Below are 27,195 nucleotides of genomic sequence, written 5' to 3' on the forward strand. Positions count from 1 at the left end.
TTTTTCATGGAAGTCATTGCAAATTTCACCTTAGACGAAGTGTCATCTCACATTTGCCAAAAACATCTCAATGATCCCCAAGATTTTTGGGAAAATATTCTGTGGTCTTACAAGATAAAGGTTGAAGTATTTGAAGGTTTGAGTCCTGTTAGTGTTTTATAAACAGAACATCATACTAACAGTCACACATGGCGGTGGTAGTGTGAGGATCTGGAGCTCCGTTGCTGCTCCAGGACCTGGACAATTTGCTGTAACTGATGGAACCATGAATTCTGCTCTCTCTCAGTTCTTTGTCTCAATTTTTTTGCCCTGAAGCTCAAGAGGACTTGGGTAATGCAACAGGACAATGATACAAAAAACACCAGCAAGTCCACGTCTGAATGGCTCAGGAAAAACAATGGAAGGGTTTGGAGTGGTCAAGTAAAGGTCTGAAATCAAATTGAGATGCATGACCTTAAACAGGCCGTTCATGTTCAAAAACCCTCCAATGTGGTTGAATTCAAACAATTTTGCAAAGATGAGTGACACAAAATTTCTCCACAGCGATGTGAGCCCCTCGTCATCAGTTATTTTAAACACTTGATTGCAGGTGATGCTGCCAAGGGTGGCACAATCAGTTATTAAGTTTAGGGGGCATTTACTTTTTATTTTTATCTGAAAAATGTAAATGTTACACAGTTTCCATGGTATTGGAGGATTCTAGCTGCTCAACAGTCCTGGGTTATCATTGTCCAGTATTTAGCTTCATGCACTAAATATGTACCCTTCTATTACGAAGCCATGCTGTTGTAATGAATGCAGTATGTGCAGCATTCAGACGGATGCTGCATACGTCCCCTCGGCCTGTTTTTTTTTTTTTTTAATTTTTAAAAATATTTCAAAATGATTTAATTTTGGTCTTAAAACTTATAAAATTTCTCACTTTAAACATTGGACATGTTTCATCATGATCTAATGAAGAAAAAACATGGGTTTGTGATATTTGCAAATATTCGCATGCTCAATTTATTTCTATTTGGCACAGGATTCTAATGAAGACCATGGTTTAATAAAAAAAAAAATTTTTAAAAAGACCTCATAACATTTTTTTTCTTTAAAGATTTTTGATTGCCATTTTTCCGTGTGAAATAACTAAGTAAACAAAGCCTTTAGTGGACCTGTCTTTCTCTCGTTTTCTGCTTCGGCCTATTTTTCCAGCGTACACATTAGCACGCATCCGCACATAATAGTTATCTGATGCATTGTTTTATACTGAGACGAAGCGTCTTCTTTTTCCAGTCTGATCTTGTTTAATAAAGTTAAAGCAAATCTACTCTTTCATTTTAGGGACGCTCCGTGACGTCAAACCCACAGCTTTAATCGCAATGCGCATGCGCTTTGTTTCAGAAGCTAGACTGCGTTCGACGGCACGAGCGATGTTGTGACTTCAGCGAGTCAGCTGCTAATTGCAGTGCATTAAGGGGGGTTAGCAATGGTCTCTGCTATTTAGACCTGTTTTTTTCTTTTGAGTTTAATACCGTGGCTCGTTTCGCCTGTACGGACGCTTAGGCGACAGAAGTCAGGACCTCCTGTATATAAACAAAACGCAGCGAGCTGCTTTTTAAGGTGGCACCACCGAGACAGCAGCTAGGAAAGTCGTTCGTTAAGTTAGCTAACTTCATGTTGGCCGCACTGTCAAAGATGGAGCTTGCTTCACGGCTTTGTCAGAAGTAACACGATTTAAATAAAAATAAAAACTTCAAAGCGTATCCGTGTTAACATGAGAGAAGAGGCCGGTTTGAAAGGTAGGCAGCCTATGGCAAAAGAAAGAGGGGCTGAACGTCGCTGCAGCTGGCCCCAGTTGACAGAGGAGAAAGGACTCTCTAACAAGAAGGGTGACCTGAGGTCTCCTGGTCATCTGTCCAGGTCTTAGTAGTGTAAAAGTAAAGACTTTGGCTCGACATGGAGACGGTGGGGAAATTTGAGTTCAGTCGGAAGGACCTGATAGGGCATGGCGCATTTGCTGTGGTCTTTAAAGGTAGACACCGAGAGGTGAGTATTACCCCTTTGCAAGTTTATAATACGTTTTATTGCTGCTATAAAGAAATCCGTTGTCTTTTTTTTTAAGGCAGATTTGTTGCGCTGTTAAATGTAGGTCGCCATCTGGTGTAGTTGTTGTCATTGTACGCCCTTAAGAGGCCTAGTCTCACATACAGGATGTTCCTTGAAATAACAAAGCTGTATTAAAAAACGTTGAAATACTTTATTTAAATACTTGCGACACATTTTATGAAAGCATGCCTGGTTATTGTGTGACTGCCTTTATTTTTGTGGCTGGCTTGTGGTGCAGATGTTGTGTGTCAGCGTCGCTAATGTAAATATAGGCCACCAGACACGTATAGTTTTCCTTAGAAAGCTCCACACTGAGGCCAAATAGACATGTTCAAACATGTACTACACCCAGAATGGATGGATATGAAATGGAAATGCTCCATCCTGAGACGTGTAATCCACTCAGGGGATCATGTGGGCCTGAAGCATCTATGTTGCTTCTTTACTACATTGGCAGACAGATGATAATTTCACCCCGTTAGAGCTCTTCGCTCTCTGCGGACTTGCTTGTTTTTCCTAGGATATTTAAAAGTAGAATGGGAACCTTCAGTTTTCGGGCCATTCTTTTGTGGAACCAGCTTCCAGTTTGGATTCAGGAGACCGATACTAGCTCTACTTTTAAGACTAGGCTTAAAACTTTTCTTTTTGATAAAGCGTATAGTTAGGGCTGGATCAAGTGGACCTGAATCCTAAGATAAGCTAAAACTTTATTGATCCTACAGCAGGGAAATTTGTGCGTTACCACAGCTCAGGTACAGATAGCAGAAGAACACAAAGTTATGCTGCTATATGACTAGGCTGCTGGGATTCCCATAATGCATTTAAATATCTGGTGTTAATATTTGGCTCTCTCAACAGCATGTCCTCCTCTCCTCACCCCAGCCGGATGCAGCACATGGCTGCCCCTCCCTGAGCCTGGTCCTTTTAGACCAGGAAGTTTCTTCCTGTTAAAGGGGAGTTTTTCCTTCCCACTGTTGCCAAATCTCTTGCTTATAGGGGATCATATGATTATTGGGGTTTTCTGTTTTCTTTGTGTTATTGTTTGGTCTTTACCTTACAATATAAAGAGACTTGAGGCAACTGTTGTTGTGATTTGGTGCTATATAAATAAAATTGAAGTGAACAGAATAATTTTCATCCGCTGTTTTCAGTGCATTTTACAATACGGTAGTGAACTGCCTTTAATTTTGCTGCAAGGTCAGAAAATCCACTGCCAAGGTCACTGCAGTGATTCATATGAAATATGGTGCATGGGAGTCTGCCTTAAAAAGAGGAGAAAACCCTTAGCAATCAGACCTTCTGGCTGTTTACACTCTCAGCAAGTCATTTCCTTGTAGGCCAACACTTCATGGTAGTCAACAAACAAATATACCATAGTGTGACACTTTACATTTCCTTTTACCAAACCATACATTTGACAGATGGCAGTGCAGTGAGACAAAGTGCAGACACTTTCTGACATTCGAGCACACCTCATTCTCTGCAGTGTTTTATTTCTTTCTTCAAATGACTTGAGTTTCTGTGCTCCAGAAACATGACTGGGAGGTGGCAGTAAAATGCATCAACAAGAAGAACCTAGCCAAATCTCAGACTCTGCTGGGGAAGGAGATCAAAATACTGAAGGTAAGTCAAGTTCAGAGAGAGACAAAAGAACACCCCCTGCCTAGTGTTCAACATCAGATTGATTGATGTATGTTTTCGTAGTTAAATCTGTCACCTGGCATCTGAACCTGTGGTAATATGGTATTCACAGCTGGCCACGTGCCAGATGTGTTAGTGAAATATGAGGAGTGGTTATCTCAGCACGATTGTCTTACTAAACGCAGAGTTTGTTATAGTCAAAATGAGTACTCAGAAGCTTCTCACAGACTACAAGAATGCCCTGACCTGAACAAGCATGTAAAAAGAAATGTGATGATGATAACGATATGTGACCTGAAGTATTTTGTCTTTTCTGTAGGAACTCAAGCATGAGAACATTGTTGCTTTACTGGACTTTCAGGTATGTAGCATCACATTCACAAGTGTCAAAATCACATGTTAAGGTTTCTCATTTTTCCCTGTTAGACAGCAGCTGAAAGCGGAGCAGATGGGCTGCTGGATGTGGCTTTTCCACATGACCCACTTGTGTCTCATGCTAGTTGCACAGTTATGGCTTACCTATTTGTTAAATGAGGCTTTCCAACATTTGTTTGTTTTAAAACTGTTTGTTTCTGCTCTGGCGACTCTGGTTTTTTGGCCCGTTGAACTTGGCCAACCCTTCTAGTGCTTAAATTCTCTCTGCTGCTACGTGGCCTGTTCTTGATGGCCTCCTTTTATTAAGTCTTTCTTTGAAGTGTAGCAATTTAAGTTGTGCGTGTAGGCAGAAACAAGTTGATCAGGGCACAGGCTACTGTGTTAATGCTTCTTTACCAGTTGTTCATGGTTAGAGAAGCAGATATCCTGGCTCACCATAATAAACAAAAGGTGTTGCATTTTTAATCAGAGTCCACACTCTCAGTGATGTCTCTGTGATGGCCGCACCTGCTAGTTAGTTTAGATATAATGTTCCTTACTTCCACACACAAACTCTTATCTGAACTCACCAGGTGTTTCTTCTGTCTTTGTAGTTCTTGATTAACAAACTGCCATCTGGTTTAAAAAAAACATCAAATGTGCAAATTCTGCTAATTTCAAAGGCTGCGTTGTTCTTGCAGACTAACAGCAGGTAGCTGATGCTGTGTCTTTGAAGAAACTGGTCTGGAACAAATCTCTTAAAAATGTTTGTAATTTTAAAAAGTTGCAAAGAAGTTTTGAAGGTTGTTTCATTGTGATCTGCTTATTTATTTTTAAATGAAATGTGAATCCTTGACTCTAAGAACTGAGATGAGATCCTCCTTCTCTGTTGTGTGAAGAGAAAATGAAAACTGTGCACATATTGAAAGTTTCATTAGCGGACTGAAGGTTTGAGCTATCATTCTCTGCCCATATCGGTTAAGCTTGACAGCTTGCTCATAATGGAAGAACAGTGTTGCATGCTATCATATGAGCTGCTTGCTGCTTACACACTAAAGCACTGAAATAATTAGCAACAATCATTTCTCTGGACATGCAGAACCTTAAAAAATACCCTGTTCTCTCTTTATCGTCCGTGCTGGCTGGGGATAGTTGGAGCTGGGCTCTAAGATTACAGGTTTGTTGTGGCACGACAGTGCTGATCTTCTTAGCTGGCAATCCATCCATCTATCTAATTAGGTCCTAAAGAAACTGACACCAAACCAAGCTCTGGAAACCAGCAATGAAAGGGACTGAAGATGTGTTTGCAAGTCAAATATTTGTGTATTGTAGGCTTTCAATTTTGAAGGGTTAGTGTTACTCATCTGGGTCCAGACCTTTGAATCTGTTTGCTGTACTCAGATCGACTGATTTGTCTTGATATTAAACCATTGTTTGACAGTTGAAAAAGTCAACTAGCCAGTCAGAGCCATGGCCACAAATAACACCATTGTCAAGATCTTCTCAAGCTGTACATCTAGTGACATATAGAAAAAGAAACCCTTTCACCTGCTGTCAGCGTACAACTGAATATTGGCTAAAGAATTCAGACTCATTCAAACAGGGTCAAGTTGGCAATCGCATGCAATCTGTTTCTGATAATAAAGCGATTCGTTGAAATTGAAGCTGAAGTTCACACGAAGTCCAACATCATTCCTGCCTGTGGCCATCTCCCTGTACAACGCATCCACTTAACACACTGTTTGCTGCTACAACTACACATGTTTCTTTTCCAATTATTTATTTATAAGTGACTTATGTATGTATGTATGTATATATATATGTATATATTGTACTATTCTTAGTTAGCGTATTGTCTGTCTTGTCTTAATGTTGGTTTAAAATGGAGCACTGTAACAAAAAATAATTTCCCCCAGGGATCAATAAAGTATTCTGATTCTGATTCTGATGAGTCTCACAGATTTGAAAAAGAAATCTAGAAATTTTATTGAACTGCCAAATGACAACCTTGGTTTTATTTGGGAATATAATCAGTTGGCAATCAGCTGAGCCAAACCCCAAAGTCCAGTTTTCACTCGAGTGTGACTGAGTCATTATAACCCAGGACGTAGTTCAGATTTTTTTTTTTAATTGTAAGCTATTACAGTGCCATGGCAAACGGCAACAACACCAAACCTCTTATTTAACTATTTCATCGAATGTTATTTACCTAGCTTAGTGTTTCCCCACCGCCCCTAAACTCACTGGTTGCTTGTGTTTGGCCGTCCATCTTTAATAAAGCCAACGACAACTATTCAGAAAGCCTGACTCAGCTGAACTGTATAAAACAGTCTGGCCTCTGACTGCTGGCTTTAGTGAGATACTGAATCGAGGTCAGAGAGAGACTACAGTCGTCTGTTGCCATGAGATAAGAGAGGTTTTTTAAAATGGGCTTGACTACCCTTCACAAAGTTTTCCTTTTTTTAAAATAAGTTTTGGACTGTTTCCAAAGTGCACAATAGATGTTTGAGTTTCTGTGGTTCTAAGTTCTCAGTAAGGAATAATTTCTAAATGATCCATTATTTGTTTTTTATCTTGGTGTTGATGTGAGAAAATATGACTCGCTTGTTACTGATTCACACTTGTCGCCCGTTGCTTTGTTAATGTTGCTGAGGACAGAGTCCACCTTCTCTGTTAGTATTTTTTTTTATTGTTGATTTTGCTTTTTAAGGATGCACTAATTGAATTTTTGGGTGGTATATAAAATCATTTGGCCAATAGCCAGTGCCTTTTTTTGTCTTTGTTTTGTTTGGTATTTATTTCCACTCGGATTCCTAATTTCTGATGGCAGACATACAATTCAAGTGGGGGGGTTTTTTTGTGTGTTTTTTTTTTTAATCCACGCCACCTCCATATTTATTGTGTAAGAAACAAAGAAAAAAAGAAAACGGGTGTTTCAGGGGTATCAGTTGGTTCTGCCTATACAGACCTGGTGTTTTAATCCTCCTCCCATTGTGCAACTTTTATAGACTTGTCGGTATCTGTATCTGGATTTTAGCCACTTATTTTCACTTTTCTGCAGCTGTTTAAGCTGCTTGATACTTCTAGTCTAAGTCACCTCGTTAGCTTGCTTTAACATGAGTGGTGTGTACAGGAACCATCTGTTCCTTCTGCTTTGTCTGCCACTGGCGTGTGTATGTTTACCCCCACTCTTCTTATCTCCCTTCTCTTTAGGAAACTGCCAGCTCAGTGTACCTGGTAATGGAGGTAAGCTTGCTGGGATGTTTGGCTTTGTTTGCTCAGCGCTGTATTGTCTGAACTCTAACAGGGCTAAAATTAGCTGTCTCCTCTGGCATCTGTGGGGGGGTTAAATGGCTAACAGCCACTACTCTTTTTGCTGTGATTTGATGCTGTTGTCCTGATTATGAATTAGAGGGGGAAAGTCCATAAATGGAGGGAGTTGTGAGTTCTCAAATTGCTTTTGATGCTTTTGATGCTCATACTCTTGTTTTGTGCATTTTAAATAATTTCTTCAAGGGAACATGCCAGACTGTTTTATCAATGTAAATTTTGTTTATAGTATTTGTCAAAGCGATTAAAAATTGCTTGCTATTTTTGTTAATGTATTTTGTAAAAATACATATACACTCACTAAACTTTTTATTAGGTACACCTTGCTAGTACCAGGTTCGATCTCTGACTTCTTTGACTTAAGAACTGGCTCAGATCTCGGTGGCATAGATTCAAGAGGGTTAGGTCTATATCGACTTGATATCATCACACAGATGCTGCTGATTTTTTTGTGGATTCATGCTTTCATATTGTTTACACCAAATTCTGAACCTACCATCTGACTGTTGCAGCAGAAATCAAGACTCATCAGCTCCAGCAACATTTTTCCAGTTATCTGTTGTCCAATTTTGGTGACCTCCCCCTTTACTTGAAGTCCCAGTATCCTGTTTCTTAGCTGACCGGAGTGGCACCTACTGTGGTCTTCTGCTTCTGTAGTCCACCTTTTTTAAGGTTCGACATATGCATTCAGAGGTTTGCGGATGTCTTCTGCAAACCTTGGTTTTACCAAGTGGTCATTCTCCTGTGGCCTCAGGAAGGTATTTTACATGGAGAACTGCCGCTCGCTGAATATTTACTTTTTTGTGGATCACTCTCTGTGGTCAGATGATCAGGTGTACCTAACAAAGTGGCTAGTGAGTGTACACGACATTGACAGCCAGGCAGAAGAACTTTGGATTTCTTATCCTCATTTTAATCTTCTGCTGTCAAATGTGTTCTGTCATGTACTTTGCCATTAAAATAAAAATATACAATTGCTGTCTAGATCTATACCACAAGTCAAAAGCAGATTTCTTTATGCTGATCTGTGTGTCTGAGAGATTAAACTACTTGTGAGGCAGCATTTTACGGCCTCACCTGTCACAGCCCGTCCTTTTCTGGGTTCATTCATATTAATGCTGGGAATGGGAACAAGGGTATAAATCTGTAAACACATCACTCTTCAGCAAATCACTCCCCTGATCTCTGCTGCTTTCTAGTTGCTTCAGAGGCTGTGTGATCTCAGAGTCTTTTTCACTGTGGTTACACCTCAGTCCTCGGTGCTACCTGTGTTTTCTAATGCTATTCCTTTTCATCTCTCTCCCCCTCCCCTTCATTCCTGCCCTGTCACTATTTTTAACCACAGTACTGCAACGGCGGCGATCTCGCTGACTACTTACACTGTAAGTGCAACAGTTTATCTACTTATGCTCAATGTACTCAAAATGCTTCTTAATCCAAAAAATCAGTTAAATCAGGAATAAAATCTTTGCTCAAAAGTCTTTCTAGATCTAAAGCAGGCCCTGAATGCCCTTCTTTTATCTGAACACAACGATTATATCCGTTTCCTAGCAAGCGAGATGAAAACTGGACTTTTGGCATATTTTCATATGTATGTAAATGATGATATTTGGCATAGACATGTGTTCAGGAAAGAGCTTAAATTTCAGAAATAAGAGAACAGCAGAGCAACCATAGAACTAAAAAAATGGATTCTGCAATGATGGCCAAATCATCAATAGTCTTAATTATAACCTTAAATTAGTAAAAGCCTCCAGTAAAGCACTTTGTGACAAAACGTTTATGTTAAAGAATTTGTCAGAGTGATTTCTCAAAGGGAGGTGCTGGTTATGACAGTTATTTTTCTGTCACCTCCCAACACTCAGGTCACATCTTTGTTTTGTGAGACTTCAGGCTTTCGTGTTTAGCCCTGAAAGCAGCAGCAGCAGATTTGGCTTGTCACTAACAGATTTGGACCCAAACGTTTTAATAGTGTGTTACGTTCCCCTGAGGGGTCTAGGCGGGGAGAGGGAGGTAACAAAAAGTGACCAGGTCAGAAAAAGGAGTCAAGGAGGCAAAAGGGTTAAATTAAAGAATTTTATTAAAGATTCAATTTATACTAACTAAAAGAGACGGACAAGCCGCTATCACCATTTAAGAAAACAAACAAAACTCAGGCGTTGGTCAATAAAGTAAAACGTAAGCCAAAAAGAAAGAGCAGCTCACTAGCTGAAAACCACCAAAGACACAGCTCACTAGCTGCAAACACAACAACCACTCAGCTCACAAGCTGTAACCCCACTACTGGCACTCTGGCCCAGAGCTCACCTTTCCCTGGGCTTAAATCTCCTTGATTACTGACGAGAGTCAGCTGCACAAAAGGGAAAGGTGGCACCTCAGGCACAAGAGGTAGTGGGACACGCCCACACAGGCACCTTCAGGAGAGAGGCCCTGCTAGGGCCGTAACAAGTGCCTAAAGAATATTCAGACCAGAGACACCTCTCTGCATTGTTCTTCTGTCTTTTAATAAACACAGTACAGTGTTTGATCATATACTTAGAGCCACCTTGTGCTCACTTTTGAGTCAGAATGGTAGAAAACTGGGAATTTCTCAGCACTACAGATTTTCCCAGCTTCGTCGTATCCTCACCAAACTTCTCTGGGCTTCAAATAGCCAGGACCATCAATCCATTTGTGATATCCGTCAAACTTCCTGTAATTTTGCACCCAGACTCTAAATAGAAATCCCATCCTATTCTATTAATAGCCAGCATGATTGAAAAATGGGTTTAGATCCTCTCCCCATTGTAATAAATGACCTAGACTGCTTCCAGCTCAAGGCGAATACAGCATGTCTTTAAAAGTCTGCTGGAAGGGACGTGGACATGGAGCAATTGTAGACAAGGAAGTGTCCATAACGCAATACTGTATCATTTTGAGCTGGAGACACAAAAGAGGACATGACAGTTGGGTGATATTAGAGAACCCAGGAATAAACACACGCTGCAGATAATTTAGGAAATGTATTAAAATGATCTGTTGCATAAAATCATTGTATTCCAACTATAAACTAAGAGAGATTCATTCAGTCCGTGATAGGTTTACCGATATCATCATGTTGTGTCCTCATTAAGAAAATTCTACTTGCATCGTAACCTGTAGGATTCACATCAAAGTTAGTGATTAATTGATATTTGCTTTGTCTTTTCCTTCAGCTAAGGGCACACTGAGTGAGGACACTATTCGGGTTTTCCTGCAGCAGATTGCAGGAGCCATGAGGGTCCTACAATCCAAAGGAATAATTCACAGGGACCTCAAGCCACAGAACATCCTGCTTTCTTACCCACCAGGATGCAAGTCACACTCCAACAACACCTGCATCAAGATTGGTAGGTTTGGTTATGTGAGAGTCTTTAAGGCGATTATACATACTGTTTGTTTTTGTTTTTTTTAAGCATTTCAACACACTTTAGGAGACTTTAAGATTTTTTTAAGCTCTGTAGTATCTGTTGATTAATATGCCAAACAAGAATACATTTTTTTAAAGTGATGGCAAAACATTTAAAATATAAAACTTGTGGGATTTAAAGCAGCAGAACAATTTACAGGAGCAAAAAAATAATTCAATCTCAAAAGCTCCTTATGGAAATTCCTACAACGTAATCAACTTTTTTTATAGACAGTTTTATTGCAATGGGATCTCATAATGATTTCCCTGAGGTAATTGATTACCCGAAGCTCAGAAGGCTAAACTTGTTTGAAGAAATTGATTACATATAGAATTTCACATTTTACCTCTGCAGTGTTGCTATTGTTCTTCTGAGAGTGCACGCTGTTTAAAAATGCCGCAAAGCAAAGACGCTTTCTACAACTACAAGATGCACTTGTGTCATCCAGTTTAAAATTGATTGATGTGGTAGAAGATGATATTGGTGCAACAGAAAGTAATCAATAAGTGTCTGGCTATTGGTGACTCTATTCTTAAAAACATGAAACTAGAAACCCCAGTGGACACAGTCAGAAGTATTCCAGGTGCCAGAGCAGGCGACATTGAAGTAAATTTGAAATTCCTGGCTAAGGCTATGGAGCAGGTGTGTAACTTTACCAAAATAATGTCATACTCTGTAGTTTTCTCTGATCCCATACCCAGTCGGACCAAGCGTGACATGTTTAGCTGTATGTCACTAATTGCTGGCTGTCCGAGTGGCGTCCAGCATGTGAGCTTCATAAATAAATGGAAAACTTTCTGGGAAAAACATGGTCTTGTCAGGAGAGACAGCAGTGGACACCAGCCGTTTAAAGTCTTCTCCCACAGAGGTTGATTATTTTGTTAAGTGTTACAGCTTCACTGTATACATCGCTCAAGGCAACAGATCAGAGATGCTGGTATAATTCACAATGTGCCTTAAAAGGAAATGACTTAAAAAAAGAAGAAGAAATGGTGTTTCATTCATTTAAAGTCTCCTTGTTTTTTTTTTATTTTCACCTTCTTTTCTCTTTCCCATCACCCCAACCAGTCGTGGCATATGCCTGCCCCTCTGTGAGCCAGAGTTCTTCCCGTTAAAAGGACATTTTTCCTTCCCACTGTCGCCAAATGCTTGCTCATGGGAAGCTGTCTGATCGTTTGGGTGGGGCTCTAATATTGTAAGGCCTTTACCTTACAATATGAAGTGCCTTGATGTTATATAAATAAAACTAAATTGCATTAAATTGAATAATTATGAAGTATCTTTCCCAAGTGAGTGAGAGCGAGTGTGTTCAGCTGTTTGGAAGCTCTACTAGTCCCTTAGCCTATTAATTTTTTCCCCTCTAGAGACTGAATGCATAGCAAAGCCACCGCAATCTCAAACAAGCTGACTACACACACACACGCACACGCTGTACCTACACAAGGTTTTTTCGCAAGCGGTTTGTTGATTCGTTTAAGAGGCTGAGTGCATTTTAGACATTTAAGAGTTTTTGTTTATAAAATGTACTGTATATACGGATTACAAAATTATGACTTAATACTACAAACAAGCAAAGAAACACTTAAATGATCACACGAGGCTAGCTCCAAAAGTGAGTCAGGGCCCCATCTTGAAACGGTGTCTGGTATTAGGAGCTCATCTGACTAAAGGCAAAGTTTCTGTTGCCTTTAGCCAGATTTTTATTAACACCTCTGCACTGGGTCATCATTGTGTGATGACCCAGTGCAGAGGTGTTAAAGATAAGGCCCAAGGGCCAGAACTGGCCTGCAAAAAGCCAAATGTGATTTGCTTTGACTGCTAAGATGGAGAAATTTACATCAGTTTTAAAGCCTTACTGACAAAAATAAGTCTCCTGACAAACCGCAACAAAGCATTTAAATAATGCATAAGCAATCAAATGTACGACGCTGAGGTGTTCTCTCATTGTATTATATTAAATAACAAAAACTTGTATAGGAATACAGTATTAGGCTATGTTTGTTCAATGCATCTAAAAAAATAAAATCAACAAGCCAGCGTGCTACATTGATCTTCTGTGGTTAAGAAGTGTTTTAATTACGTCATAATTCAAAGTAAACTCCAGTGTGATGATACTAAATTTCCATGAGCTTAACTAAATCATAAGCTCGCCAAGACTCGCCCATTATCGCTCAAGTATTGCATATTCTTTCGTTTGTTTTGCTAGTCTGTTTTTCCATTTTTCTCTTATTTAAATGATTTTTTTTGCCACAATGTAAATATTATGAAGGTACACCTGGATTCCTTTCTGGCACCAAATATTTACTCATCCTCCTCTTTTCCCTTTTTTTCTGTATCCCCGCCGTTCCTTCCCTTCTGGACGTTTATGTCCACAGCGGACTTTGGCTTTGCAAGGTACCTTCAGAACAACATGATGGCAGCCACGCTCTGTGGATCCCCTATGTACATGGTAAGCACAATTTGGGTAATTTTTACTGATGAAATGGAAATAACTGTTTAAATGTGAATAAATGTTTCAGTTGGCAGATTCAAATATGGTGATTTTAGCTGTTTGAGATTGTTGCAGTCCTATTCATTCATTTATTTGTTACATTTTTAACTAAATGCGATTTGTAAAACAATACAGGGATGAATATAATATCAATTTAATAATCAATTGTCCCTCAAAGTTTTAAAATTGATCTCACCTCCCCTTTTTAATTTTTCTCACCAGGCTCCTGAAGTAATTATGTCCCAAAACTATGATGCCAAGGCTGACTTGTGGAGTATAGGAACAATAGTGTTTCAGTGCCTGACTGGAAAAGCTCCTTTTCAGGTAAAATAAAAGTTTACAATATCCAGAATGATTCTTGGCCAAGCCAGGGGGGGAGGCAGGCAGGCACGTTTATTTTTATTTTTTATTTTTTTCCCCTTTCCAGAATTCTGAGAAAAAAGTCAGAATTCTGACTTTTTTCTCAGAATTTTGAGAAACGAATTCTGTAAAAAAAAAAAAAAAGAGTCGGAATGCTGAATTCTGACTTTTTTTTTCCTCAGAGTTCTGGAAAAGAAGATGTGCCCACTTTTTTTTTATTTTTATTTATTTTTATTTTTTTTTCCCTCCGGTGGCCCAGATCCTCTTCCGTAACAAACTTGAACTTGAAGTCAATCCAGTATTTGGTGTGTCCACTCTGCGCCTTTAAGAGAGCTCCAGTTTTAGGCTTTTCTAAACTGTTATGTTGGGGCTTATCATCTATTTCAAGACCTTCAGATAATCTTTTTGCTGGAGATTGTTATTTAGGACTGCATGTTTTGGACCACTGACATGTTGAACTTTGAACTTTAAGACTGAAACCAGGCACATGCATCCCTGATGTGATAGGATATGGATAAAAACCTCAAATCAAAAGTGCCTGAAACATTGGAATATCAGCTCATTGTGAGGATGTCATAACTAGCACACAGATTAGAAAATATTTTTGCTTTTGTCATTTGCTCCAAATCTGTGGGCATTCTTGCACTAGCAGTACAGACTGCACACCAGCAGGGACAAAACAACAACTCCAGCATTGTGACTTCTTTATTCTCTTTGTCTTTGGCAGCTACAGTCATGCACTGCTTCTCTACTGAATTCCTTATAACTGCTCTAACATCACACATTAAAAAAAAAAAAAAATTCTCCCTTTTGTTTTTCCTCAGCCTGTATCGGGCTAAATGTAGATTAAAGATGCCAAATGTGGACGTTGACAATGGTGTTAAAATGAAGCGTAATATAGCAAAACCTGTTACGTGTTGTTCCTCAACTGATCCAAAAGCATTTTTAAATTACCTGCTGTGTTTTCCTTGTTCTCTGATATGTGTACATAAAAGTTGTTACTCAAGTAAATGGAGTGTGTTGTTTGCAGTGCAGTGACAAAACCTGATATAATAAAAATGTATACAGCAATGCACTAGAATAGTGTAATCGTATAATTACTCTGTGTGTATATGCATACTCTTACAGTCTTTCTTATGTTTTTCCAATATATCTGTGACTTTTTGCCATCTTCAGGCCAGCAGTCCCCAAGATCTCCGGCTGTTCTATGAAAAAAACAAGAATCTCAGCCCCAAGTAAGAAATTATGTTGAAATGACGATATGTTTTTTTAAAAAAATGATGTCGTAGTTTTCTGCATTTATTATAAAGGTATTTCTTAGAATATAAGTATTGTTTGGATGTTTAGTGCAGAACCAATCTGAAAGGTGTGGCTTATTAAGATGCCATATTGTAGGTCAGCTTATCAAAGACCTGGAAAAAAGCCATAAATCATTCATTTATTCTTGTTTGCTAATACACATAAATTGCCTCAGAAATGTCTTAATCTAGAAAATCTATAAAGAGTTGAAGTGTAGGAGTTGAAGGTGGAGTTTTGCTGTATGTAGAGTTGTGACCTTTTAATCATTTGCATGAAGCAAAGACTGATTGTTGTTGTATTTGTTTTACAGCATTCCCAGAGAGACTTCAAGCCACCTGAGGCAGCTGCTGCTGGGTCTGCTGCAGCGCAACCACAAAGACCGCATGGACTTTGGTCAGAAAATGTTTAACGTTCATTCATACTCGACATATTTCATTCGTGCAAGTTTGGATCAAACTTTGCTTATGCAAAAGATGTTGTTACAGTTTCTTAGTTTGTTGCATGCAGAGGAAAACTGTGAACTTCCTCTCATTAATTATATTTATTCTCCCTGGTAGATGACTTTTTTTGTCATCCTTTCCTGGAGGCTAGCTCATCTGTGAAAAAGAGTAAGTAAGAATAAACAGCATTACTTCCTTAGTTAGGTCTAATATAGATACAAATACAAAATATGTTCCATTTGCTTCAATAGAAAATATAACCCTAAAAATAAAACAAGGTGACTGAAGCAATGTTTACAGGATGAGATCTGATAGTCAGGCCAGTCACGTAAAGATAGAACGGGTGTTATAACACCTGGAAGTCCTGTGGACTTTAATTCTGAACACACAAAGTTTCTTTTTTCAGAAACTAACAACTGTGTTGAATTTCATTTCAGCAACTCCTACTGTGACCATGACTTGTTTGCCCAGCTCTGCATCAGCCAGCTCTTGTAGCAGCTCTTCCACGTCTCACCTCGCCTCACCACCGGTTTGTGTTTGTTATTTCTTATATTTCCTCCAGCATTTCCCCCAGAGGGGATGAGCACGAACACCAAAAGATCCCCAAAGAAGCCAAAAACTTTTTTAAATTTATCATTTTTTTTATGTGCACTAATTTCCCGAAGCGGCGACCTCTGGAGGAAAACAGAGATTTTTGTATTTACTTTTTTTTTGATGAGTGTAAAGTTTTATTTGCATTCATAGAAGCAACAACTTTCTCACCTTTCCCTTCTCTGATGACTAATTTATACGTTCCTCCTCTGTGTTTAATATGCCACCTTCTGTCTCCCTGTCTCTGTAGCAGTCGCTTGCTGAGATTCAGCAGTTGCGAGCCAAAGCTCTGGCCTCTCCCACCCAGGAGGCCACTGGTTTTCTCCTTAAGGACTCGTCTGGAGGTGGCGGCAGCAGCAAGAACTCATCCTCCTGTGACACAGATGACTTTGTGATAGTGCCTGCTCACTTCACCAGTAAGAAAACTTTTCTTTTTCATCGAGTCCCTGCATAAACATTACATGGAGCTCTTCAGTAGACTTGAATTCATCTTGTAGCCTTTTTTCTTTCCATAGACTGACATTTATATTGCATTTCTCAAGCTGAAGCGCTGTGCTATGAGGCTGTTCAAGTTTATAACAGTTTTGTTTTTGTTCAGCAGGTGAGCTGACAAGTGAGAGTAAAGTGCTGCAGGACAGCCTAATGAACAGCGGGTGAGAAGCAAAAGCTAGTTATTCATTAATATCCAGCACAGCGGCTGATATGTTAATTAAATGCACTTCTTTGGCACTGTTACAGAATCGGGCTTATAGAGGAAGATAAATTATGTTAGTAATCACACTTATATTAGCTGTGAAAGTGTACGCCCTCTAAACTGTTCATGAATAACATTGTGATGGTTTTATTCTCTTCTCCACTTTAATTAGCTCTCTTTTAGCATCAGCTGGTCTGTGTAACCAAGCCAAAACACCGCCGCACTCGCCTTCCTACAGTGGATCACCAAGTCCTGTCAGGTAACTGCACACAGCCAAATTTTTTCTTATGGTGGTAAATGTGGGGGAGTTAATTAGGTGATCTCCTGATGAATTTGCAAGTTTGCTCACCTACAATGATATTAACAGTCTCAAATTTTTATTGTAGTTTAATTTTAAAGGAGGGACAAAAATTCAAAAAACACATTATTAAAAAAAGGTTTAAGTGTATTTGTGTGTCACTGAATGGAATAAGAAAAACTTGACTTGATGGAGAAACCCTTGTTGGCAAGCACAGCGGCAAGAGGTTTCTTGCAGTTGGTCAGCAGGTTTGAAACCATCAACTTTGGCCCACTCCTCTTTACAGAAATTCTCTAAATCCTCCAGGTTGCTTGGCAACTCGAAGCTTCAGCTCTATCCACAGATTTTTCTAAAGGACTGAGGTCTGGTCTGGGCCACTCCATCACCTAACCCTCTGGAGTCTAGGGTTGAATCGGCTGTTTTTGACCACCTTTGATTTTACCTTTATATTTTTCTTTTAAAAACTGTTTACCCTCCTTTGTTTGGTTTCAATGTTTTTAGCACAACCTCACGTCTGGCTTCACAGTAATTTCTGCGATATATCCGAATAGTTAGACTAATAGCTGAAACTACTTTCAAAATTAGAGACTGTGTATTTCTTTGTAAGTGAACAAATTCAACAAAATATCAAGTAATTATTTCCCCTATTGTATAGTTACATGGTGCAAGAAAGAAGCAGCTGGTAAAGTAATTTGGATTCAACTAAAGCACCGAAGGTTCATGCACAAAATTTTCTTCACTATAAACTGTCAGGTTTTTAATTAAGTCAGTTTTATTAGTTTAACAAGCTTAATTGTCCTAGTGTTTATCTCTCTATTACATACACAGTTACTCCACAACTGTCATCTTAATCTTTTGTTTTGTGATGTTAGTCGATGTGTCGTTTGTACGTAAACATTGTGCAAATTAATAAGTCACATCTGCTTCCTCTGGAAAGTGTTAACTACGCATGTGTGTACAAAAGCACACGGACTGTCTCCTCTCTTATCTAACTGTTCCCTTGGCACCCTCGGTTATTCTCACTGTTGTCAGGCCCAGCGAGTTCTCGGGAAGTAGCTATGGAAACCATGGTCAGTCATTGCCTATTCCAGTCCCCACTCAGGTCCAGAATTACCAGCGTATGGAGCAAAACCTCCATTCTACCAAACAGGATGGTTCGCCACGGTCTGCATCAAGAAACACACACACACACACATTTATAAATGTATAAACTCCACTGTTGCAAAACTAAATTTACAGGTTAGCTTTTAAACTTCTTGATGGAAGTGCAGTGACTCATAAGACTCACTTCATTAGGCTGTCAACACCAGTGCGCCGCTGCAGCAGTGGAAGCTTGTTGGGCTGTGCTAGGACTGGACCTTCACCACCATATGGGCAGGGGGCTGTCACCACCATCACCACCACCACCACCACCCGCAGGTTCTCCCTGGGAGGTGCCAGAACTTTGCAGCTCTCTCCTCAAGGTAACTTGAAGGCCATGCTTCACTTGCTTCTGCATCAACCTGGCTTAAAAATATGGAAGCTGTAGAGTGATAGAGTGCAAGCTTGGAGCTAACTGGTTGGTGCCAAACTCCAGTGACGATATTTGAAAGGTATTAAAACTACACCAGCCGGTCTTTTGTCTGTTTGTAACCATATTATAAATTATAGATATTAGTTATAAGCAGATCAGGGAAAGTTTGTTTTGGTGCAAATGATTTCTAGAGGAGCAAAAACTGTTAAGGAAATCTGAAAAGTGAGATTATTTCTCTCTTTGTTTGTTTTTTAAAGCTCAGTTGTACTTAATACTGTCATTTATAACTTGTATATATAAATCTACTTCTGTCATTTATATAGCAGAAATTATCTGAGTTGTTTAAGCTTTTGATGCACGATGACTTGCTGAGATTTTTCTTTGTTTTTGAGTATTTATAAATTGAATATGTGGGGCTTCTAAGCAGACAAAGACATTTTAAGGCATAAACTGGGGCTGTGTGAACATGCGATGAGGAGTTTTCTAACCTTTAACTGGAGGTTAAATTAAAATCCACTAACAAAAAGACCAAGCAGAGCAAATGATGATAAATTATTGAATAGTTTAACCTCTAAAATTATTATTGATTTCCAGTGGTTGGCATGAAAACTGAACTGCAGACAGAGGTGAAATACAGTGTGGTGGTGTTCTTCCTCTTGGGTTAGTGTGGTCAGAAGTTTTAAAAGTTATTGCTTGAGAAAATGAAACCGCCATCACATACTTTTCTCACCAGCTGCTTTCAAGTCCTCCTCGCACAGAACCTTCTCTTCCCAGACATGTATGCTGTCGGGGGAGTTAGACAGGACATGTCCATCTTTGCTAGCTTTGTTGTTTTCTAGGCCTGTCTGACACTTCATGTTGCATTGCCACCTGCTGTCTAGCAGTCCTTCTGTCCCACTTTGCAGCTCTGCAGCACACTGAACCCAGGCTGAATTCTCAGCAGCAACCACAGAGGGCAGGACTTGGCACAAGGCTCCACAGTGCCCCCTGTCTGTTGGACTGTGCCACTGGTGGTGGCAGGCAAAAAATCCGAAAGCAGCACTCGGACCCTCTGGGTACTCCCTCAGCCGGACTCATGGCTGTCCGCCCCTTACACTCTTCTCCCAGACTGAGTGAGCTGATGCAGCGTAATCCTCTCCCCACTATTCTGGGCTCCCCCTCCAGGGTAGGTCTGTGTTTTGTGTGTCAAACAGAGAGAAAAATTGTTTTTTTCTTTATGTACGCAAGACAAGACAAAACCACCAACTGGTTTAACCCAACCTTTCTAACCTTTTTCTTCGCCATGTTTCCTCTTCGCCCAGACCATCCCGCCATTTGAATTCCCCAAGACTCCGAGTTCTCCAAACCTGGTGACCTTCCTGACACAGCAGGGTATGGTCATAGGCTCTCCTTGCAGCAGGACTGCCCCAGCAGAGCTCAGAGACCTGGTACACCAAGCACCCACACCGGTCACCCATTCTCCTCATTGCATCCACAGATGGAATGATGATACCAAGAGCTTTGGAAGGTCGTGTTTTGTTTCTGCTGTTCTTTGTTTTATGTTCCCCGATGATGCAATCCACAAAGAACCAGGGTACACAGAGAAGCTTGTGTCATGTAAAATTAGTTTAAAACAGGCAATGAAAAGCACACATTGCTGAGTTAAAATCTTTCTCTACCTTTTCTTTATTCTTTGGACTTTTTATTATATAGTGTACTGTTTTATTATCCAAATATGATGTAAAATTATATTACAGACTATGTAGATAGATATGGCTAATTAATAAAATGAAGGAAATGAATAAACACCTTGTCTCTGTGTCATGTTTCTTTGAAGCAGGTCTCAAAGTGCCGGTGGTCTGTCCGACGTGCTGCTGATGGCTGCGTTTGGACCCGGTGGACCTGCAGGTGACCGAGGCAGCACAGAGAACCTGACCTCTGAAAAAGCCATAGATATAACAGGTAGACATGACTGTTGCATGAACGAAAAAACACACATTGTTCTGCAGTTTAACCACTGACGCATGTAAAGGTTTGGAACTGATAGTGATTCATAGGGAGAAAAATGTCAAATTTGTTCCCTCCTTCTGTTTCTCAAGGATCCCCGGGTGGCGGGGGAGGCTCTGGCAGCCCAGCACAGGTGGTTTTCACTGTAGGATCTCCACCTAGTGGCAGCACTCCACCCTTTACCTCCAGACAGAGAAAATACTCAGGTATTGTGCATGAAAACATGTCGACAGAGCTGAATACAAGTAATTCATCTCCAAATCGCATCTGCAGCACGATGGCAGTATTACAATGATTCACAGTCGGGCAGTACAGAGCTGAGTTTTTCATTTTAAGTAACGTGGAAATTAAATGTTCTGGTTAGCATAAGAGTAGGTGTGTATATGTGTGTGTATGTATGTATATATGTGTGTGTGTGTGTGTGTATTTATGAACAATCAGGAAACATGAAAGCCAGCTGCATTGATGAAAAATGATTGCCTCGGGCATTGAGTGTAACATTTCTGCCGTCTCTTTCCCTGACTGCAGGCTCATTCACTTCAGGCAGCCCTGCAGGCTCCTTAACCAGCCGTCACCCTCCGACAGGCACCTGTTTGGATGGCTTTGAGGCTTCTTCCAGTCCTCGTTACAGTTTCCCCGATCCCATCACAGCCAACATGGGTGGTCGCGTCACCTTCGAGGCTCCCGAGCTGCCCGAAGAGACGCTGATGGAGGTGAGATGCCAGATTCCTCTGGAAAGTAATGAGGATGGAGTCTTCTGTGTTCAGAGCTTGTGTGTAGCAGTGACTTTTCCTGTTCTTGTGTACATCAGTCAGGGTGATCTTGAACTAAAGAATACTCAGTATCCCTTTAAAGAGTGTTGGCCATAAGGAAGGATGGAAAACATTGTCAATGAGGTTTTTGGGGGGGTTTTTTCTTTCTTTTTTTTTCCTTTTGGTTCACGACACTGTAGAAAAATAATTTAAGGTAAAAGCTGAAATGGATTTATGGAAAGCACTGAATGACCTGTCTCTTTTTAAATCCTGGGCTTTTTTCACCCATGGAGATTGAATGCAAAACCTCATTCTGGTGTCCACCGTTTAAAATTCTGTCATTATACCCTCCCCTCCCTTTCTCTGCCTGTCTTTCTTCCGTGCCTGTCGGAGTTCAGCAGGAGCATACAGACACTGTGCAAAGGCTGCGGTTCACATTGGATTTTGCTCTGTGTCTAATGGAGGTGGCTGCTGCCCGTGGTGCTACAGTGACAGGGGAGCAGGGGGACTTTTCTCATCTCTCTCTCCTTCAGCAGCAGAGCCTGGTAGCAGATCAGATAAGCTCGCTGAGCCGAGAGTGGAGGTAAGGCCGTATCTGCTGTGGCTGTGCCTCTTTGTTGGATGAATTGATACCTTGGCGATTTCCTGGCTTTACGCCGCGTTTGGTGATAAGCCTCTGGGGTCTTGGACATTTTTATTAAATTGTATTGGTGCCTCAGAGACTTACTATGGAAAAAAGAAATTGGAATACATTTAATTATTTTTTATTTTTGTTGCTGTAATGTTAATGTAATTGTAAGCTTATATGCTTGAATGCATCTTTGCTGCAGGACAAAAACTAAAGTAAAAGCAGCGGGTTGTAGTGAAGGAGTCATCATGTAGGTCATTTTGTGTTTTTATGCACCGGGACTTTTTTTGTTGTGTACTTCAGCTTGAAATGAAGAATATTTGCATTTTGCCCAGAGAGTGCTGGGAGCAAATAGAAAAGAGAAAACTGCCCAAGTGCCTGCTGCTCAGGACACCATGGCAAAAGTAAAAAGCCTGAGGCACTCTCATTTGTAGAGGATGAGATTTTTGGCATTCTCAAGTTTTTTTTGTTTTTTGTTTTTTTTTTTCTTGGGAAGACTTTAATCTGAAGTGTAAATGTAGTTGTTGCGTTTGATGGTTTTTGACTGCCTCTAGTGAATTTTCTGATGCTGAATATTTCTTAAACAGAAACCTGTGATTCAGATTTTTATCCTACAAGTATCGATTGTGTTTAATGTGTCATTTGTCCTTTTAGAATTGAGTTTAACTTAAAGTACTTTACGTGTGATTGCCTCCTCAGTCATGCAGAACAGCTGGTTCTCTACCTTAAAACTGCAGAACTCTTGTCCAATGCCTTACACACAGCAATGGAGCAAGTTAAACAGGGCAAGCTTTACCCATCTGCTACTGTCAAACAAGGTATGAGCCTTTTCATTTTTTCAGCGGCAGTCTTAAAAACATAAAATTGCCATGTGCAGGATATATATATATATATATATATATATATATATATATATATATATATATATATATATATATATATATATATATATATATATATATATATAAATAAAATAATTATGATTCATGTATTTAGTTGTTTGTTTGTTTTTAATTTCTCTCCATATACAGTTGTGAGAAAACTAAATGAGCTGTACAAGTCCAGCGTGGCATCCTGCCGCTCACTCAACAGCCGTCTGGAGCATTTCTTTACCCGGAAGCATCGCCTAATGGACCAAATCACCTCCATCACAGCAGAACGGCTGCTGTTCAGCCACACTGTGCAGATGGTAAACCGAAAGAAAAGTCGGATAATTGAGAAATAGAGGAGAACATAGGGGGAAATTGACCAAAGAATCTTTAGATCTAAAAGTATCTTTATCAAGGTGCTTTTTTGGCTCACCAGGGTTGAGTAGGCAACCCATATGCCGTAATATTATTGTAGAGGCCTGGGTTTGAATCCGGCTTGTCTTGTCTTTCCCCTACTTTCTCTCCCAGCTTTCCGGTCAGCTCTTAACTGTTCTGCCACATTAAAAGCTTAACAGCCCCCCCCCTTTTGTGTGGTTAGCATTTGACATATTATTTAATATAATATTTTACTCAAAACAAGATCAAACCTTTGACCTGAGCACTCTGTCCTCTCAGGTTCAGGCTGCTGCACTGGATGAGATGTTCCACCAGGGGGAAGCATCAGTCCTGCGCTACCACAAAGCTCTCTTACTGATGGAGGGCCTGTCTCTGCTGCTCACTGGACAGGATGACATCATCAGTGTTAGCAAATGTAAGTATCACCGTATCACAGTAACAGAAAATGCCTCCACTCAGCATCAGCAGCTAAGAACCACCATTTAATTCAGGAATGTTCCTTGAGCTAATACTCTCATTGGTGGGAATCTGTGCAGATAAATTCAAAGTGTTTCATCGGTCCTGTGGTAATAAAGTCAAGTATGATAGGCTGCTTTATCATGACTTGTGCTTTTTTTTTCTCTTTCCCTTTGCTTTGTGTCTGCAGGTAAAGAGTGCATTGAACGGCGCCTCACAGCTTTGCAGGCAGGGCTCTGTATATGATAGCCCTGCACTATTTTGGGGAATGTGGAAAGTATGACAGTCGTTTGCGCCCCGCACATTACTAACCAAATTTCCACACGCCTCTCATGGTTCTCCAAACACGTGTTGGACGTAAAGAGGATTTTGCTTCCGGCTCTGAAAATGCCAAGAAGACTCCCCTCACTTCAAGTATCGCATTCAGGAGCAATTATTTCCAAGTATTCACATTAGCCACATATGGTACTTATCTAAACGCATAGCTTTTGAAGATCAACAGATATCCTTGCTATGACCTTGCAGTGCGGGACTATAGACAAAATGGTCACACAGGATCACAAACTGGAGGGGAAGTGCTGTGGACATGTGCTGATTTAAAAAAAAAAAAAAAAAAAAAGTTGGATTGTCCGACTATCATCCTCATCAAATCTACATCTGTTTTATACCCCTTGTTTGCTTTCCTGTGTTGTTTGTGTTCTTTTTTTTTAAGCTTTTTTTTTTTCCTCTTTTGGGGTTTATGTAATTATTTTCTTGCTGACAGGAAGTGTACAGTATGCGGCATTACTACAACTGGTGACCAGAAGTGCACACGCACTGTTTCAAAACCGTTGCCAAAATAACTTCTTTTTTTTCTTTTTTTCTTTCAAAGTTTTGTTTTTTGTGTATGTGTGTTTGCTTTAGATTAACTTTAGGTAACTAAACTGCTATATAGAAGAAGAAAAAACTATCTGACACTTTAATGATTCTATACTTGCTTAATATCAAAGACCATGCCTTTTTGCTTGCAACGTGCGGTGTCGAAGGGATTAATTTGATTAGTTTTCTAAAAAGTGGCTGGTATTAAGGCAGAGAATGGGTCCAGAAAACACTCGTTACCCAGCGCTAAAGCGTGGGTATAGCTTTTAATTCAGAAGGGGCTGAACGTGGTCTCTTAGCATCTTTGATCACAATCATGTTTAAAATGCTGCAATAACCTGGACTATATTCTTCAGGTATACAGAAGCTTAGGTGCTGCTGGGGCTGGTTATGCCTTCACATGAATTCCACTTTTTTTTTCTGTCTTTTAATCTTTTATCTGTCAACTCATTTAGCAAGTATAATCAAATCTGAATGTAGGGGCTGTCTGGAGAGAAACAGCATAAATATTAGACTGAATGTTAGATATTTAACATTTAGGCTGATCTTGGGGCTGAAGTCTGAATGTTTTTGCACTGTTAAAGTACTGTACAGAAAGACCGTGAGTTGAATATGGTAAATGTGTCCAGTTTTTGTAGATACTTTGACTTGTTTATGACAGGAGATCTGCTTATATACGTTTTTAATGCAGTTTTAGTTGTAATACATTTACTGTCAAAATGTAATGTTAGATGTGGGAGTGTTGACAAAGAGATGATATAAGCTATGAGAGAGTTCTATTTGAAGAAAATGGAAAAGAGATTTCTTTACACTGAAAACAAAAAAAAAAATGCATTGATTGTGTTTGTGCTTTATTTTATTGTAGTGGGTACGGTTTTTTTTACCTTTTGTTTGACTTCTGAAAAGTGACATGTTGAAGTGCTAAGATTTGTGTGGGGTTTTTTTTTTTTATTTGTTTTTTTACATTGAGCTTTTTGACATTCATCCCAACAACCTAAAATGCTGTCCAGCTGAAAAATCTCCTTCAGCTGCTTTAAAAACAAAAGTTTTTAAAGAAGAGTTTGTTTGCATGCTTTGGTTTTGTGAAGCAGTGCTGTTTGTGGTGCAGCGGATGAAGCTGTGACAGCTCCGTAACATGGGAAATATTTTAATTTTGACTCCAACTGAATGCGTGGATGTGGTTAGCTAAAAGTAAAATACCACTTTGAGGAATAAAAAGTGGCACATCTAGGACCTGTAGTACTTTCTTTCCCCTAACGTGTAATTTCTCGAGCTTTTACAAGTTAATGAAGGTGGGGTTGTGTGGTCACGTCTGAAGACCGTTTACAGTGACGCCTGTCAGCAGAAAAGAATGGAGGAGAGATTCATCAACATATCCTTTGTGTGCATTTTCTTTGTTGCCCTTTGTCAAGTTTCTGTGAAATGCAGATTTTGCTCTACATGTATGCAGATGTTTAAGTGTACATTCCACAAATCAAATCATCTACGGGCTCCCTGTCTCTGCACTTGCTGCTCTGTTCAGATCCCTCGTAATTTAAAAACAAAAACAAAACCTCAAGCATGTGTCACTTTTTACTGTCCCATACAATCATAAAGATGTTTGTCTCCAGTAGGACTCAAAAGCACCATGAAGACGACGGGTGCAAAACTCGAGATGCCTAAGAGAGTGCAAGTGAAGAGTAATTTTTACTTTGGTGCACTCGATCAGGAAACCTGTCACTTATTTGGTTAATTTGTTTTGTATGTTTGCTAAACAACGTACCCAAATGATTTCTTTTTAAACTTTTACGTTACTAATTCTGTAAAACTTGTAAATATTGTAATTTAAGTTATTGTTGTTGGCATGGAGAGAACAGCACCATACCACCTATACATTCCCAAAGACAAGGCCTTCAGCTCAGTCATCCACATTGTCTGTTTAATGTTGCAAAAGCATTTAAATGTTGTCATATCCATAACAGACACTAGCTCAGTGTCCCTGTGTGTGTGATGTAATATTTACTGTTTGGAAGCTACATCATGAATAAAGTGAAAGGAAAGATCATTAACTGTTGTGGTGACTTGGTTTACTTGACCTGAAGCTTTACATTTGTATTCTTCAACTAAATCGATTCGGGTTTAAAAACTTGGCATTCTTTACTTGCTTTTCAAGACTGCTTTTATTAGAAGGCCCCCTGTGTTTAAGAGGCTGGCAGTGCAAGAGGGACTCTGTGGCTTTTGACCTATTTCTCAGTAAGTGCCCCCCAGTAGCATCTTATGCAACCTGTAAACATGAAAGGAAACAAAAAATTTTTTTTTTGTATTTTGCTAGAATTTACCAGCACAGAATAAAACCATGGGAACATCTCAGTTTTATTTCAATGCTTCCCTTGTAGTGATAACAGCAGAGTTAACCACCTTCACAGTGACAGTTACTGCAGCTTTACAGAAATGAAAACAGCCACCTCACTAATGGTTGAGTCTATAAACCACAAACACAGTGACGTAAACCATCATAAACCACGATCCTCTTAACAGAAACTGGTGCTACCAGAAATGCATGATGGCACCTTTTTCCTTTGCAGCTTTCAGTCATGTGTGAGTGCTCTCAGTTAAAATAAAAATTAAAAAAAAAAAAAGCTTGAGAACCACCTTTGTGAAAATTTAACCCACCTTTAAGGACATTTATCAGGAAGAAAAACATGGGTAGGTTCTTCTAAACAGACCTAACCCAAAGTTAG

The 27,195-nt window shown here is 39.7% G+C and overlaps 1 protein-coding gene across 2 annotated transcripts; it reads left to right on the plus strand.

Moving 5' to 3' along the window:
* Window positions 1-1,378: 1,378 nt before the first annotated feature.
* Window positions 1,379-26,523, plus strand: ulk1b (unc-51 like autophagy activating kinase 1). 2 transcript variants are annotated; one of them, XM_004538233.3, is made up of 27 exons: window positions 1,379-2,031; window positions 3,622-3,714; window positions 4,052-4,093; window positions 7,300-7,332; window positions 8,762-8,798; window positions 10,611-10,784; window positions 13,220-13,293; window positions 13,558-13,659; window positions 14,872-14,930; window positions 15,305-15,387; window positions 15,552-15,602; window positions 15,872-15,963; window positions 16,276-16,441; window positions 16,624-16,678; window positions 16,892-16,978; window positions 18,050-18,181; window positions 18,314-18,480; window positions 19,436-19,695; window positions 19,832-20,037; window positions 20,350-20,471; window positions 20,609-20,722; window positions 21,045-21,229; window positions 21,667-21,851; window positions 22,596-22,714; window positions 22,928-23,085; window positions 23,441-23,576; window positions 23,808-26,523. In XM_004538233.3, the coding sequence occupies exons 1-27, from the start codon at window positions 1,942-1,944 to the stop codon at window positions 23,861-23,863; spliced, it is 3,078 nt and encodes a 1,025-aa protein (XP_004538290.2). In that variant the 5' UTR covers window positions 1,379-1,941; the 3' UTR covers window positions 23,864-26,523. The 2 variants fall into 2 exon arrangements, with proteins under 2 accessions (XP_004538290.2, XP_004538289.3); XM_004538232.4 differs by having other exon boundaries at window positions 16,627-16,678.
* The last annotated feature ends 672 nt before the right edge of the window (window positions 26,524-27,195 follow it).

This window comes from Maylandia zebra, linkage group LG7 (genome assembly GCF_041146795.1).
Source record: "Maylandia zebra isolate NMK-2024a linkage group LG7, Mzebra_GT3a, whole genome shotgun sequence".
Taxonomy (NCBI): Eukaryota; Metazoa; Chordata; class Actinopteri; order Cichliformes; family Cichlidae; genus Maylandia; species Maylandia zebra.

Excerpts from the sequence above, each read along its gene's own strand:
- ulk1b (XM_004538233.3), top strand. The coding sequence starts at position 1,942 with ATGGAGACGGTGGGGAAATTTGAGTTCAGTCGGAAGGACCTGATAGGG. Across the intron at positions 2,032-3,621 it reads TTAAAGGTAGACACCGAGAG|AAACATGACTGGGAGGTGGC; the intron begins GTGAGTATTACC and ends TCTGTGCTCCAG. Across the intron at positions 14,931-15,304 it reads AACAAGAATCTCAGCCCCAA|CATTCCCAGAGAGACTTCAA; the intron begins GTAAGAAATTAT and ends TTTGTTTTACAG.